At 36.9% G+C, this 14,446-nt stretch overlaps 1 protein-coding gene across 1 annotated transcript; it reads left to right on the plus strand.

Moving 5' to 3' along the window:
- Window positions 1-11,385: 11,385 nt before the first annotated feature.
- Window positions 11,386-11,889, plus strand: LOC149812577 (uncharacterized). The gene has a single exon (XM_089992237.1). It carries the CDS (start codon window positions 11,386-11,388, stop codon window positions 11,887-11,889), a length of 504 nt encoding a protein of 167 aa, XP_089848363.1.
- Window positions 11,890-14,446: the final 2,557 nt, after the last annotated feature.

A 14,446-nucleotide genomic window follows, 5' to 3' on the forward strand; every position in this document is an offset into this window, starting at 1 on the left:
TTCATTTGCATGGATCAGCACCAATTTTCCTAATCTGCATTCATTTGCATGGATCGGCCTCTATTTGCCTAATCTGCATTCATTTGCATTGATCGACCCCAATTTACCTTGATCTGCATTCATTTGCATTGATCAGCACCCATTTGCATCGATTTGATTCCCATTCAGGATAAGGGATAAATCCTAAGTCCCCAGCAGTCTTTTATGATGACTCATAATGAAAGCAAAATTGAAAAAATTTCTCATCATAATCCTCATATATTTTTAGAGCAGTCGGTCCTTCTAAATCTCGTTTAGCACTGGTCATTCAAAATCCAACTTTCAAGTTACTCTAGTTTTCCTTTGAAGATTCGAGCTTCGACTCGAACTTTCCAATTTTCCTTGAAGATTTGAGTTCCGACTCAAATTTTTTATTTTCCTTTGAATATTCAAGTTCCGACTCAATTTTTCTTTCCTTCAAATCCAAAAGAATTGGTCTAGCTTCCCTTTGAAGATTTGAGTTCTGACTCGAATTTTCTATTTTCCTTTGAAGATTTGAGTTCCTACTCAAATTTTCTTTTCTTTAAATCCAAAAGAATTGGTCGAGTTTTCCTTTGAAGATTCGAGTTCTGACTCAAATTTTTCAGTTTTCCTTGCAGGATCCGAGTTTCGATTTAGACGTTCTTTTAAAACCAACTTTTGAGTTGGACTTACCTTCAAAATCCAGCATTGTGCCAGGACTAATCTTTAGAATTCTAACTTTGTATTGGATTTACCTTTGAAGTTGAGCCTCATGTTGAACTTTCCTCCAGAATCCCATGGGCGTGTCAACCCAATGTCAAACACCTTCTTTCACCATGGATTTCAAGAATATTTTGCCAATTTGCTATAAAAAATAGTTGTTAATCTTAAACTTTTAGTGCACAAAATTTTACCTCATATTACCTTCAGTATTCTTTTCAAAAGGACAAGACTTTTGCGAAGAAAAAATAAAATTCAAGCTTTTTCTATTGGTCAACCAAAAGAATAAAGAAAAATCCTCGATATGAACGACAAAAAAAAAATTTAATGATGTTGAAAAGCCATAAGTGAACTGATATTGATCATAGCTGTGGCACAATTTTAAAGGCTATTCTTTTGGTAATAAGGCAACAAAAATATCTTGGGTGATAAAAAGAATTCACTCAATCTCAATGTCACTTCAATCGTTTAAGCTGCCATTAATTATCTGTAAAAGGGATCTCTCAATTATCGTCAAGTTGAAGACTGATGGATGAGTTAGATCCCCAGGGCCAAAGGAGACTCAGATCATCTCCAATTTGAAGAAGTATGTGATGTGTCTTTCTAGAGAAAGTTTAAATCATTGTCAAGTTGAAGGTTGATGCGATGAACCTCCTGACAATCCCTAAAAAATATTTGATCAATGCTATCATCAAGAGACCATATTATCATTTCAATTCTTGGGACCAAAGAGGACTCAGATCATCTCCAAGTTGAAGGAGCTGGTGATGTGTCCTAGGGAAAATAAAAACATCACCAAGTTGAAGGTTGATGTGATGAAATTCTTGCCAAATCCCAAGAGAGCTTACTTTTCATGTCTCAAAAGATCACCAAGAGATTTCAATCAAAGAGACAACATCATTAATATAATTCCTGGGACCAAAGAAGACCCAGAACATCTCCAAGTTGAAGGAGTATGTGACGTGCTCTTTTAGGAAAAATCAGAACATCACCAAGTTGAAGGTTGATGCGATGAAATTCTCGCCAAACCCCAAGAAAGCTCAATCTCTATGTCTCAAAAGAGTGTAAAAGATCATCATGGGTAAACCCCAGATATCAAACTACTAAAATTGTCAAGAATTATCTTTATTCATGTAAAATTCTTTTATCAATATCCTTTCATAAATCACTTTTATGATACTGAGAACAAGTTTCCTCTCTTTTCATATCAAGAAAATGGATAACTTTCTTAAAGAAACCCAACAACAATAATTTGATTTTGATTCTGGATTCTATGGAGTTAGCCTAGTTAAAGGTAATACTCTAAGTAGAAGAGGAAATATATTTTTGCACAGATGTCTACATTTAAATTACTTTGAATCAACTATAATTTTTATAATCTTGGCAACATTTTTTAGCTATCCTGACATGAAGCGAGCGCTCGATGTCCATTCTTGACATATCTTGAAATCACCTTATACCTCTTCGAAAGGATCAGCTTATTCGTCTTTCACATTGTCGAAAGAATCGTCCTACTCCTCTTTGAAAGGATCACCCTGCTCCTCTTCGAAAGGATCGCCTTATTCATCTTTCACGTTGTCGAAAGAATTGTCCTGCTCCTCTTTAAAAGAGTCTCCTTATTCATCTTTAGTGTTGTTGAAAGAATCACCCTGCTTCTCTTCAAAATGATTGTCTTATTCATCTTTCGCGTTGTCGAAAGAATCACCCTGCTCCTCTTCGAAAGGATCACCTTATTTGTTTTTCGCGTTGTCGAAAGAATTGCCCTGCTCTTCTCTGAAAGGATTGTCTTATTCATCTTTCGTATTGTCGAAAGAATTGCCCTACTCTTCTTCGAAAGGATTGCCTTATTCATTTTTTACATTGTCGAAAGAATCACCCTGCTCCTCTCTGAAAGGATCACCTTATTCATCTTTCGCATTGTTGAAAGAATCGCCCTGCTCCTCTTCAAAAGAATCACGTTGTTCATCTTTCGCGTTGTCGAAAAATTTTCCTACTCCTCTTCGAAATGATTACCTTATTCATCTTTTGCATTGTCGAAAGAATCACCCTGCTTCTCTTCGAAAGGATCACCTTATTTATCTTTTATGTTACCGAAAGAATCACCCTGCTCCTCTATGAAAGGATCGCCTTATTCATCTTTCGCATTGATGAAAGAATCACCTGCTTCTCTTCAAAAAGAGTCACCTTATTTATCTTTCGTGTTATCGAAAGAATCACCCTAGCCCCTCCTTGAGAGAGTTGCCTTATTCACATTAACGAAAAATTTGCTTTATATTTCTTCAAAAGAATTGTCTTATTCAACTTCCGAGTTACCTCATGCAATCTCATTTTTCTTACCTTTTGTAAACCCCTCCCGGATTTATTGTGCAAAATCTGAAGGTTTCATCATGGTTTCTTCATTCGTGAGATAGTCGCCTTCCCGTTCAGGTAAGGATTAAACCTGAGCCTCCTCTGCAAGGTATTTTCCTCCCATAAAGGTAAGGGTTAAGCCTGAGCCTCATTCCGATGAGGTGAATCTTCTTCTTCATTCTCCATTCCATATCTACCATTATCACCAAAATTAATTCTATCATACCGAGTCAGATCTTTCTAACTGAGGCATTTTATAGCCCAAATTTGATGTTTTTTTCTTTGCCACTAAGCTCAGCTTTCAACCGACTTAGTAGCAAAGAGGGGCATCTGTAAACACTTTAAATTTTCCTCATTCATCTTCAAACACCCTCTTTCAACAAATGTCAATCCCCTTAGAAGTCTAACCCTAAGTCTATCCTAGTTTAGGTGTTATTTCACCTTTTTATTATTAAAATTACCATTTTACCCCTAGGTCACCTTAGATCTCAGTCTGTCAGAGTTAACCAAGCTCATTTTAAAGTTCAAAAGAGTTAGAATGCCAGTCATTTCTAGCTTTCCTGAGCTCACAATGAGCAAATACTATTTATTTCTGACCATTTTGGGTAAAATTAGTCTATTTCTCGATAAATGAGCTCATTTCTAGCTAGAATCCAAGTCAATTGTCTTCAAGTCAGTTAAGTCCAGTCAATCTTGTTCTTTTGTGTTTAACTTGAGCTCACCAGAAGTTCAAGTAGCCCGATTTCAGTTTAAAGTCATTTCCCATACTGTAGGAGTTCATTTTAGCCCATTTCAACTGAAACTGAGCTAAGTCCAATTGGCCCAGTTAGTGTTTGAGCTCCAGATTTAGTTCATCTTTGTATAATTGACCTTCATTTTAGTTCAAACATAGTGCAGTCTCGTCACCCACTTCACTACAGTGCTCATTTCTCACCATTTCTCTGAGAATTGGGTCATTTCTTGATCATCCAGTCTATGAGTTTAGTCGAGTCAGTGTCTTTTTAGTTCCTCTAAGTTTAGAAATCTTAAAATCCAGTTCAAACCAGTTCTGTCTAGTTCTAGTTAGTGTAAACCTCACTCCTTGAGTGTCATTTTTGCTCTGCAAGGGCAAAATCATTTCACGAGCATTTCTCTTCAAAACTTCAGTTCTATCAATCTTTCAAGCTGGTACAATTGCCAATCCAGGCTCGGATAAATACCCTTCCTGAAATTTTAGTTATATCTGAGACCCAATTCACATTTAGATCGGATCTAATGTTCATTTATCAATTTTCATCCTCGTACAGGAATTTTCAATTCCTTGTCTTTGCCAGGGATCCAGAACTTCAAATCCCTCATCCAGGGTTTGTGTTTCGTATAACATTTCAAATCACTTCTTGTCATTTTATTGTATTTCATGTCATTGTATGTCATTCTCGAGATTCAACACTCTTATTTTCAAAAGATCAAATCCAGATTCGATTTTAAAATCCGTCTTTCAAAATCAATTTCAAAAATCTGAGTTTTGAATCGACATTTTCCATTGGCCAACCCCCAGGGCTTTATATTCCTTTATTGCAAACTGTTTTTCTTAGAACAGCAATCTGGATCCTTTTTAAGCCCAGTTTTCAATTCAATTTTCAATTTTTACAACTTTCTTAAAGTGGGGCCCACCATGCAGGGGCGCCAAACACTAATTTTCATTGTTATTTAATTTCATTCTATTTTCACATTTCAAAAATACCAAAAAATATTAGTGGATCTAGGTGTCTTCTTGAAGCCTTTTGAAAATATCGTTTTTAACCCCTTTATTTCCCCTTTTATTTAAAATCATTTTTTTGAAAATCAAATGGAACCCACATTAGGTGGCGCCACATTTGAAGGTGTTTAGGTTAGTTTAGGTTTAGTTAGTATTTTACTTAAGTTAGAAGTTTGAAAAAGTCAAAGTATAGTTGATTTTAAAACTCCATTTTCGCTTTGGTATTTTAACCTCATTTTTAGGGTTTTAAAAACCAAATGTGGGCCCACATAGGTGGCACCACATTTGAGATTTTTTTAAGTTTAATTAGTAGTCAATTAGGTTTAGTTAATTAGAGTTTTGTTAGGTTAGAACTTTCTAAGAAAATTTCCCCCCCTCTTTGATTTATCTCTAATTAATTAATAGAGTTTCGATTAAATCAGAACTCTAAAGGAAACAAAGCATAAAAAAATCTATAAATACCCCATAAAGGTGGTTCGAACAACACATCATCTTCTCTTTTTTCTCAACCCTATCTCAGCCCTCAAGTCCATAAGCCTCCATTGAAGCAGCCCAAGGTGAGCATCCCTTCCTTTTTTTACTTTTTTTTATTTGTTTTCCATGTTTTTCCATTAAATACCTCATTGCCGCCCCCTATGTGTTGGATTTTTGCATTCTTTTCATTCAAGAACCCTAAATGTTATTTACGAATATGATCTATTGCTATCTTAATATTATTTTTACATTTTTGATCCATTAAAAATGCATAGATCATATTTATTTTGTTAAATGCTCGAAAAAGATCAAGAGTCAACCTTTCTATAGGTCGAATCCCTCTTTTAATGGATAAATCAAATTTGATTCATGCTCTGGTTATTTTTTTTTTTTCAAGTTGTGTTTATGTTATTTTCATCATCTATATATTCAAGCATGATCAAGAGTCCTTGATCTCATATTTTATGATTTCTACATGCATAAATCAGAATATAACATGATTAGGGTTTTATTTCTGAGATATTCAATTCTGGCCGTCTGATAATGATGTTGTTTTGCATGTTTATATTCGTTATTTAAATCTGAAAATTTTATGGTAGAATCATTCATGTGTCCACGATTTTCAATAAATTTTTTTTTTGAGGTTTGTAACCCAGTTTTAAAAAATCAAAGTCGGAACCTGTTTTCTGCATCATTTAAACACTATGTAGAATTAGGTGCTACTTGCCGATGTCATATCTCCTTCATCAGAGATCATTTTTCAAATCCGTAAAAATTATCGTGTTTGTCAGAGTGTTTAGTTTATCCTATAAAAATTTCATAAATTTCTACAATCGATTTCTATTTTTCTTGAGCCCAAAATCAAACCCCGTGTTTCTTGAATCGCCAGACCGGTTCAAATCTTGGTTCATCTTGCTGAAGCAATCTCTCCCTAACCAAAGATGGTCTTCTTGATCTGTAAAAAGGGTTGTTTTCATCTGTGTGTTTATTTTCTATGGTGTAATTTTTATAAATTTTCACCGTAGTTTTCTATTTTCTTGAAGTCCGAGACCAGAGTCTGTGTTTCTTAAACCTTCAGTCGCAGTTCATAGGCAAGGTCAACTTGCACAAGTCATATCTTCTTAACCGGAGATCTTTTTCTCAATCAATAAAAAATCATGTATTCATCTTCATGTCTATTGTCTTTTGTGAAATTTTCACAATTTTTTATTCTGTTTTGATACCTTTCATTAAACCAAAACCGGGGTCTATCTTTATTGCATCGTTAAGTGTAGGCCAAAATCAGGTACGTATTGCCAGAATTGTATCTCCCTAACCGGAAATGATTTTTCTAATCTGTAAAAATGGTTATTTTTATTAATCTGTCTTGTTTTTCTATATTAAATTTCATAAATTTTCATTATTGTTTGATATCTGATTTGGGTCTGACACTGTGACAGGTATAGAACCACAGGTAAAATAATATATTTATCCATTTTTTATTTAATATTCATATTCAAAATAATCCCCAAAATATATTTTTAGATTGCATATTAATTTTAAGGTTATTATAAGTGTCCATGTCAATTTTTATGATTTTTGGAATTCATTTTATGTGTTATTTAGTTTTCTCATAAAAATAGGATGCCCGCGGAGTTTCGATTTAACTGAAATACAAGCAAATTTTATTGTTGGTGCATATTTCATTATTTTCATCCATTATTTTCATATTTTTAGGGTTTGATCATGTTTATAATCATACTAGGTTGCTCTCCACCCAGTTTTGCATCATTTTGAATCTGTTTGATCCCCGAATCAAGCGTATTATAAAAATCTTTTCTAAAAAATCCTATTTTGCAATGAACTTCAACTTTTAAGGGTATTTTAGTCATTTTTCTCTAGATTCTAAATTTCAAAATTATTTACTTTTAATATTTATTTAATTATGCATCATTTTTTATTTTATTTATTTTATAAAAGCATGGAAAAAGGCTTATATGCGGATAAATCCATCAATTTTCAGATATTGTTGGATAAATCCTGAAAAGCTGACATTTGTCTACTAACAAGTTTGCTAGTTTTGCAGGGAGGCTCAAGATTAGATTTTTATTTATTTATTTTTTCTTTCTTTAATTTATTATTAATGTAAATTATAATATTAGAATAAGAATTTACTTTTCTGCTTAGCTTAAGATGCATTTGCATATAGTTTAATTTTGATATTAACTACTATTGTTTGATCATCTATATGTATCTTTCAAATTCACAATAGTCAACATGAATGACACATGCACTCGCTTTTAAGGAGTTAATAAACTTGGTAGAGTTCGTATTTGTGGCCATAGTCACAATACGAACGATACCCAGATTTATCATCTTCTTTTAAGTCACAAACGACCTACACTCTTGGGCTATCTTCAGAAAATATTGTATATTTTCAAAGTTTTTCTAAATATTTTTCCTTTTATAATAAAATGAGATATATTTAATATGTATTCATAGCCATAGTCAGGAATATGTAGCAAATTTATTTTATCTAAATTCTATAAAGCACATAAATTCTTTTATAAAAGATTTTCTCAAATTCTTCAGAAAGTATTTTCACAAATTGCATTCATGCATCATCTTGGTTTAGGTTATATCATGAAATAAGTTCACAAAGCCACACGCCCAGCTCTGTTTCAATTCCATCTCAGAAAAATCAATTTTTTCAAAGTTACCTGGGTTTTTCCTCAAAATTGATTTTCTCAGAACCCTTAGTTTTCAAGAAAATTCCAAATATTTTCAAAATCCAATTCATAATTTTCTAGGTTTTCCTTTTCATCAAAAAAATATTTCCCAAGTGTGAAAAATGATTTTCATAGTATCCACTTTTCCAAGTATTTCTAAATTTTTTAAAATATTCTCAGTATACATCATGTTTTCAGTCAAAATTTTCGAAAGTTCATAGCACATGCCTGATTCTTTGTGTATTTAGGAATATAACATTGATTTAGAAGTTGAGCAAAGCAAAGCACACGATTGATCCTTGGTTTGATTACCTCTGGTTATAGCGCTAGGAACGGTTGAACCTTATACCAACAGACGAGTCCCATTCTATAGAATTTTTCCATATTTTAAAACGAAGATGAGTTCTTTTCAAAACTTTTTCAAAAGGTCAGTTTGACTTGTAAAAGTAAAATTTTACAATGATAACAACAGCCCAGGATGAGGGGTCATGCAGACTATAAATGCAGTCAGAAGTTGTGTAGTGAAAAGTATACCAGTCAGCAAAGAACTCATGTACTTAGAAGTCATTGCGAATGAAAAGTCTACTTTGGCAATGGTAGACTCCAGAGCAACACATGACATCGTCTCACGAGAAGAGGCAGAGTGGTTGGGCTTGTAGCCCGAGCCAAAGAAGGGGACCATCAAAATGGTAAACTCTGTGACCAAGCCTATCTTTGGTGAAGCAAGGGATGTAGCTATCCAAATTGGGAGTTGGGTCGGCAAAGCCAACTTATCAGTGGTGTCCTTGGACGATTTTTGGATGATTTTGGGCATGGAGTTTCTTCGCAGCCAGAATGTAATGATGGTACCAAAAGTGAACTCATTGACTATCATGGGGTCAAACTCATCGCACATGGTGCAGTGCCTCACTCTTGGAGGCAAGACTTCAATGCTATCTACAATGCAACTGAAGAAGGGTGTCATGGGAGGATTGTAGACATTCTTAGTTGTTGTGCGCACTGAAGAAGGGAAGGTTGAAGCACAATACTGCCAACTCTTGCCCTACTGTTGGCAAAGTATAAAGAAGTGATGCCTCAGAAACTGCTGAAGCGTCTATTGCCAAGATGTGAGGTTGACCACAGAATTGAGTTGAACCTGGGAGCAAAGCCTCCTGCTATGGTCCCTTAGCGTATGAGACCGAATAAATTGAAAGAGTTGTGCAGGCAGTTGTATAAGATGTTAGAAGCAGGCATCATTCATCCTTCAAACACACTCTTTGGTGCCCATGTGCTCTTTCAAGTGAAACATGATGGTTCCAAAAGGTTATGTGTGGATTACCGTGCATTGAACAAAGTCACGATGAAGAACAAGTATTTGTTGCCACTGATAGCGGACTTGTTCGACCAGTTAGGCAGTGCCCAAGTCTTTTCGAAGTTGGATTTGCGATTGGGTTATTGGCAGGTGAGGATTGCAAATGGTGATGAGCCAAAGACAACTTGCATCACTCGCTATAGTACCTATGAATTTTAGGTGATGTCATTCAGGTTGATGAATGCCCCAGTCATATTCACGACATTGATGAATAAGGTTTTCTACCCTTAGACAAGTTTGTGGTAGTCCATCTTGATGACATTGTGATCTACAACAGCAGCATAGAGGATCATGTTGGGCACTTGCAAACAATGTTTTAGGTGTTGAAGGAGAATGACCTATGTGTCAAACAAGAGAAGTGTCACTTCAGACAGGAAGAGACCAGCTTCCTTGGCCATGTTGTGGGGCGTGATTTGCTGCACATGGACGGACAGAAGATAAAAGCCATCTAGGAATGGTGTCCGCCAACCAAAGTGCCAGAGTTGCGGTCATTCCTTGGCTTGACAAACTACTATTGATGGTTCATCAAAGGCTACTCCCTCATTGCTACGCCCCTCATAAATTTGCTGAAGAAGAATTGGGTATGGCTTTGGACAGAAGATTGCCAAGATGCCTTCGATGGCTTGAAGAAAGCCTTGGTGAGGGAACTTGTGATGCAATTTCTGGACCACACAAGACCCTTTGAAGTCCATACAGATGCTTCAAACTTCATCATTGGTAGAGTTATCATATAAGAAGGACATCTGATTGCTTACGAGAGTCGGAAGTTAAATGATGTTGAGAGGCGCTACACGATGCACGAATGTAAGATGTTGCCCATTGTGCACTACCTCAGGACCTGACGACACTACCTTTTGGGTGTTTAGTTTGTCGTCAAGACAAACAATGTCGCCATGAGCTATTTTCAAATGCAGAAGAAGTTGATGCCCAAGCAAACTCGATGGAAAATGTTCCTAGCTGAGTTCAACTTCGCTTTAGAGTATAAGGTGGGGAAGACCAATATTGTTGCTGACACTCTGAGTCACAAGGTGAAACTAGCAGTTGCGCGTGCAGAACCTTTCAAAGTTCATTTGGAGGGTGCGTTGTTGGACCACATCCACGAAGGTATGCAGCAAGATACAATGATGCAACACCTTATCTCTTTAGCACAAGAGGGAAAGACTCAACAATTTTGGCTACATGATGGCCTCCTCGTGACAAAAGGAGAATGCATTTTCATGTCGCGGTGGATAAGCCTCTGTCGTGAACTGCTTAAGGAGTGTCATGATATATTATGGGTCAGTCATCCAGGTCAAAAGCAGACCTTAGCACTCCTCGAGCGTGACTACTATTGGCTGCAGATAAGAGACAATGTTGAGGGGTATGTGCGAACATGTCTCATCTGCTAGCAAGACAAGGGGACCAACCAGAAGACTGTCAGCCTCCTTGAGCCTCTGTCTATTCCAAAACGTCATTGAGAAAATATTTTTATGGACTTCATTGTTAGTCTGTCGAAGGTAGATAGCTTCAGCTCCATCCTACTGGTTGTGGATTGTTACTCTAAATATGCCACCTTCATCCCAGCTTCTAAGAAGTTCCTTACAGACAAGACTGCAGAGTTGTTCGTCAAGCATGTTGTGAAGCACTGAGGTGTACCAAGAAACACTGTGAGCGTTCGCGATTCTCGCTTCACAAGCAAATTCTGACGTGAAGTGTTTCAACTACTCGGCTCTGATCTGTTGTTTTCAATAAGTTTCCGCCCACATACAGATGGGCAAACAAAGCACATCAATGGATTGTTGGAGCAATATCTCAGGAACTTTATTACTGTCAATCAGAAAGACTGGGTGAAGCTCTTGGACATGGCCTAATTCTTCTACAATCTTCAGAAGAGTGAGTCTTTTGGACACAGCCCGTTCGAGATAGCCACAGTGCAGTAACCACTGATTCTGCATACTCTAGCCTCACAGGAGAAGGGAAAACCATCATTTGCCTATCAGTTTATTCGAGACTGACATGAGAAGATCGAGTTGGCTAAGGCATTTCTACATAAGGCAGCTAAGAGAATGAAGAATTGGGCGAACAAGCATCGTCGGCTTGCTAAGTTTCGTGTTGGGGACCAAGTGTTGGAGAAGCTTTATCCTGATCGCACAAGCATCTTCCATGGACATCACCACGGACTGATAAGGAATTATGAAGGACCTTTCACCATCACCAAGAGAGTGGGAAAGTTGGCGTACAAGCTGGACATGCACCCAAACTTTAAGGTACACCCGATGTTTCACGTGTGCAACCTAAAACCGTTCTATGTGGATGAAGGAGATCTGAAATATAGCATGCCACAACGTGCTCCTATCCTGTTGAGGGCCCCGACAACACAACAGGCCGAGAAACGTCTCAGTAAGGTTCTTCATCACAAGGTCAACTACTTTGGCGAAGCAAAAAAGTATTTTGTGCAGTGGGAGGAGACAACGGAATCAACACGGAAGCTAGCATTTTGGATGAAGAGCCACTATCCAGATGAAGTCATGGCTTACCACGAAACAGATGGCATCAAGTGCGGCACATGATTTAAAGGGAAGAGCATGTTCCCTTGTGACCTACTTTGTACAGTTGTGTCTAGAGTCTGTTTTGCTTTGGTTGAGTCATGATGTAAGTGTTGAGTCACTTGTAACTTTCTCTGGGCCACCCTTGCACTTTGGTTCAGGTTAATCAATACCCTGAAGGGTTAGCCCATAGACCTGAACTGTAATGAGCCTTCGGGTAAAATAGTAAATGAATGCAAATGCATTGAGCTTTCTTTGTTCACCCTTGTTGTGATTACCTTCAAGTGATTGTAATTTATCTTCCTCTCTTCTCTTTTGCTCTCTTGCACTCTATATACTTAAAGCTTCTGTAGCGACAAGCGAGCGACCGAATAGACTTGCGGTGGTAAGGAAGGACCGTTGCACCATATTTGCCTGTTGAAGAAATAGGCATGTGACACTCTCTCCCTCTCATAAATTCTCTCTCCCTCTCTTTAGCCTCACTTTCCCCTCCCCTTTTTGCTTCATTTTTTCCCAAAGAGCAGCTACCTTAATTGGCTGCCATTGCCTCACCACCACCTCTCATCTGGTTGAGCCACCCTCATCGCCGGTTCCCCTTCTTCTTCTCTGTTGTCCCCTCTTGCTTCCTTAGCCAACAGGCCACTGCCTGCTCCCCTCCACCACCACCTCAGCTGGTGGCGCTGCCCAACCACCTTCTTGCCCGCCTGTGGCAGCCCTTCCGACACCATCTCTCATGCGCCACCGTTGTAGCCACCACTTCACCACCTCCGAGCTGCACCCCACCTACCACCCTTCTTCCTTACTGAACCTGACACCACCAGCACCACGGGTAGTGCTTCACCTCATTGACCCTCTTCTCCCTTCTCTACCCTATTATAAGTTGACCCCCCGCCCCGCCCGCTCCCAACCTATCTCTGAGAACCGAAGTCACAACCCCCACCACTGCCCACGAAACTCTGCCTTCGCCACACCGATACGTTTTTCTTTTGCACCTCCTCGGTTTGTGAACCACTCATCAGTGTGAGACCCGAAATGTTCATAACTTCTTGCTTACCTCATAAACACTACACGAAAATTGAGGTAGAATTTTATACTAAATGCTTGTAAATTTGAAATATTAAAAGATATTATTTTAGCATGTGTAATTTTACATTAAAATATGTCTCATTCATAATTCTTTTAGAATAAATTACATTTCCTTGCTTTTATAAATTTATGAATAACTTATATTTTATTTCATGGATGAACAAATCTTGACTAAAATGTCTTTCATATATTGAATTACGAATAAATTATATTTAATATATAGTTTACATGCAAATATATATTTTTAATGCTCGCATGTCATAGTTCACGTAAAATTATGATTCACATGCAATAGTTCACATAAAATTATGATTTACATGCATTGTTTCATGATTGTATGCAATAGTTCACGTAAAATTATGGTTTGCCTGCATTATTTCATGCTCGTATGCAATAGTTCATGTAAAATTTTGGTTTGCATGCATTGTTTCATGCTCGCATGCAATAGTTCACATAAAATTTTTATTCACATGCATTGTTTCATGCTCGCATGCAATAGATCACATAAGATTTTGGTTTTGCATATATTATTTGGCAATCATATGTAATAGTTACGTAAAAATTATGTTTTACATGCGATAAATATTTAGCTTGACCAAAGAGCTAGGGTTTGCGAAACCCTACAGGCCATGTTTATGCGAAATTGTGTAAAACTCATAAAATTATGATATATCGACAAGGTTTAAACTCATTTATGTGCACACACCATTTAGTTGTCGATACCTAGAGCTGTTACTGTTGCTTATATTGATTGAATAAAAAAATATAAATAGACCACTTAGTTGTGGATATCTAGGGCTATTATGGTTGCCTATATTGATTGAATTGAAAAATGTGCACACACCACTTAATTGTGGATATGTAGAGTTGTTGTGTGTTTGCCTATGAGTTTAGATGTGATTTGCTATGCAGGTTAAGCAAATGTGACACTTAATGCTAAGTATCTAAATAATAAGGTAAAAAGCCCTAAGCGCATTACAAAAATGCAAGGAGTAAGGAGATCTTGCAAGTGTAGGATAGATTGCTTGGGAATATATATATATATAGCTAGATTGAGCTTGGGGGAGGTAGGAGTGAAGATAAGAAGTGTGTGTGATGCAGGTACCCTTTAGGTACAAACCACTGAGTCATGTGATCTACTATGTGAACATGATAATGTGAATGTTGTGTTGCATTTTATCATATTGGCATACATATGTGAATGATGTTTGTATAGTAAAATGTCATTTTTAATCCGCCACTGTTGAAAGATTCTTTTGTTAAATAAAGTAGAGTTGATGTCTATCAATATGGATCAATCATTGATACACGTTCATGACAGAAGTTTTGAATCTTGTACATCTGAAATTAATTGATTCCCAGAAGTGGCACGTGCTCATGTTGATAGAGTTGGTAGGATGTGATGGCCATGTCGGGACTGTAAAAATATAAAATATTGACATGTAGATCATATCAAAACCCACTTGATTGCATGTGGTTTTACCATGAAATATAT

This window comes from Nuphar pumila, chromosome 16 (genome assembly GCF_984573655.1).
Source record: "Nuphar pumila chromosome 16, dmNupPumi1.hap1.1, whole genome shotgun sequence".
Classification (NCBI taxonomy): domain Eukaryota; kingdom Viridiplantae; phylum Streptophyta; class Magnoliopsida; order Nymphaeales; family Nymphaeaceae; genus Nuphar; species Nuphar pumila.

Excerpts from the sequence above, each read along its gene's own strand:
- LOC149812577 (XM_089992237.1), top strand. The coding sequence starts at position 11,386 with ATGAAGAATTGGGCGAACAAGCATCGTCGGCTTGCTAAGTTTCGTGTT.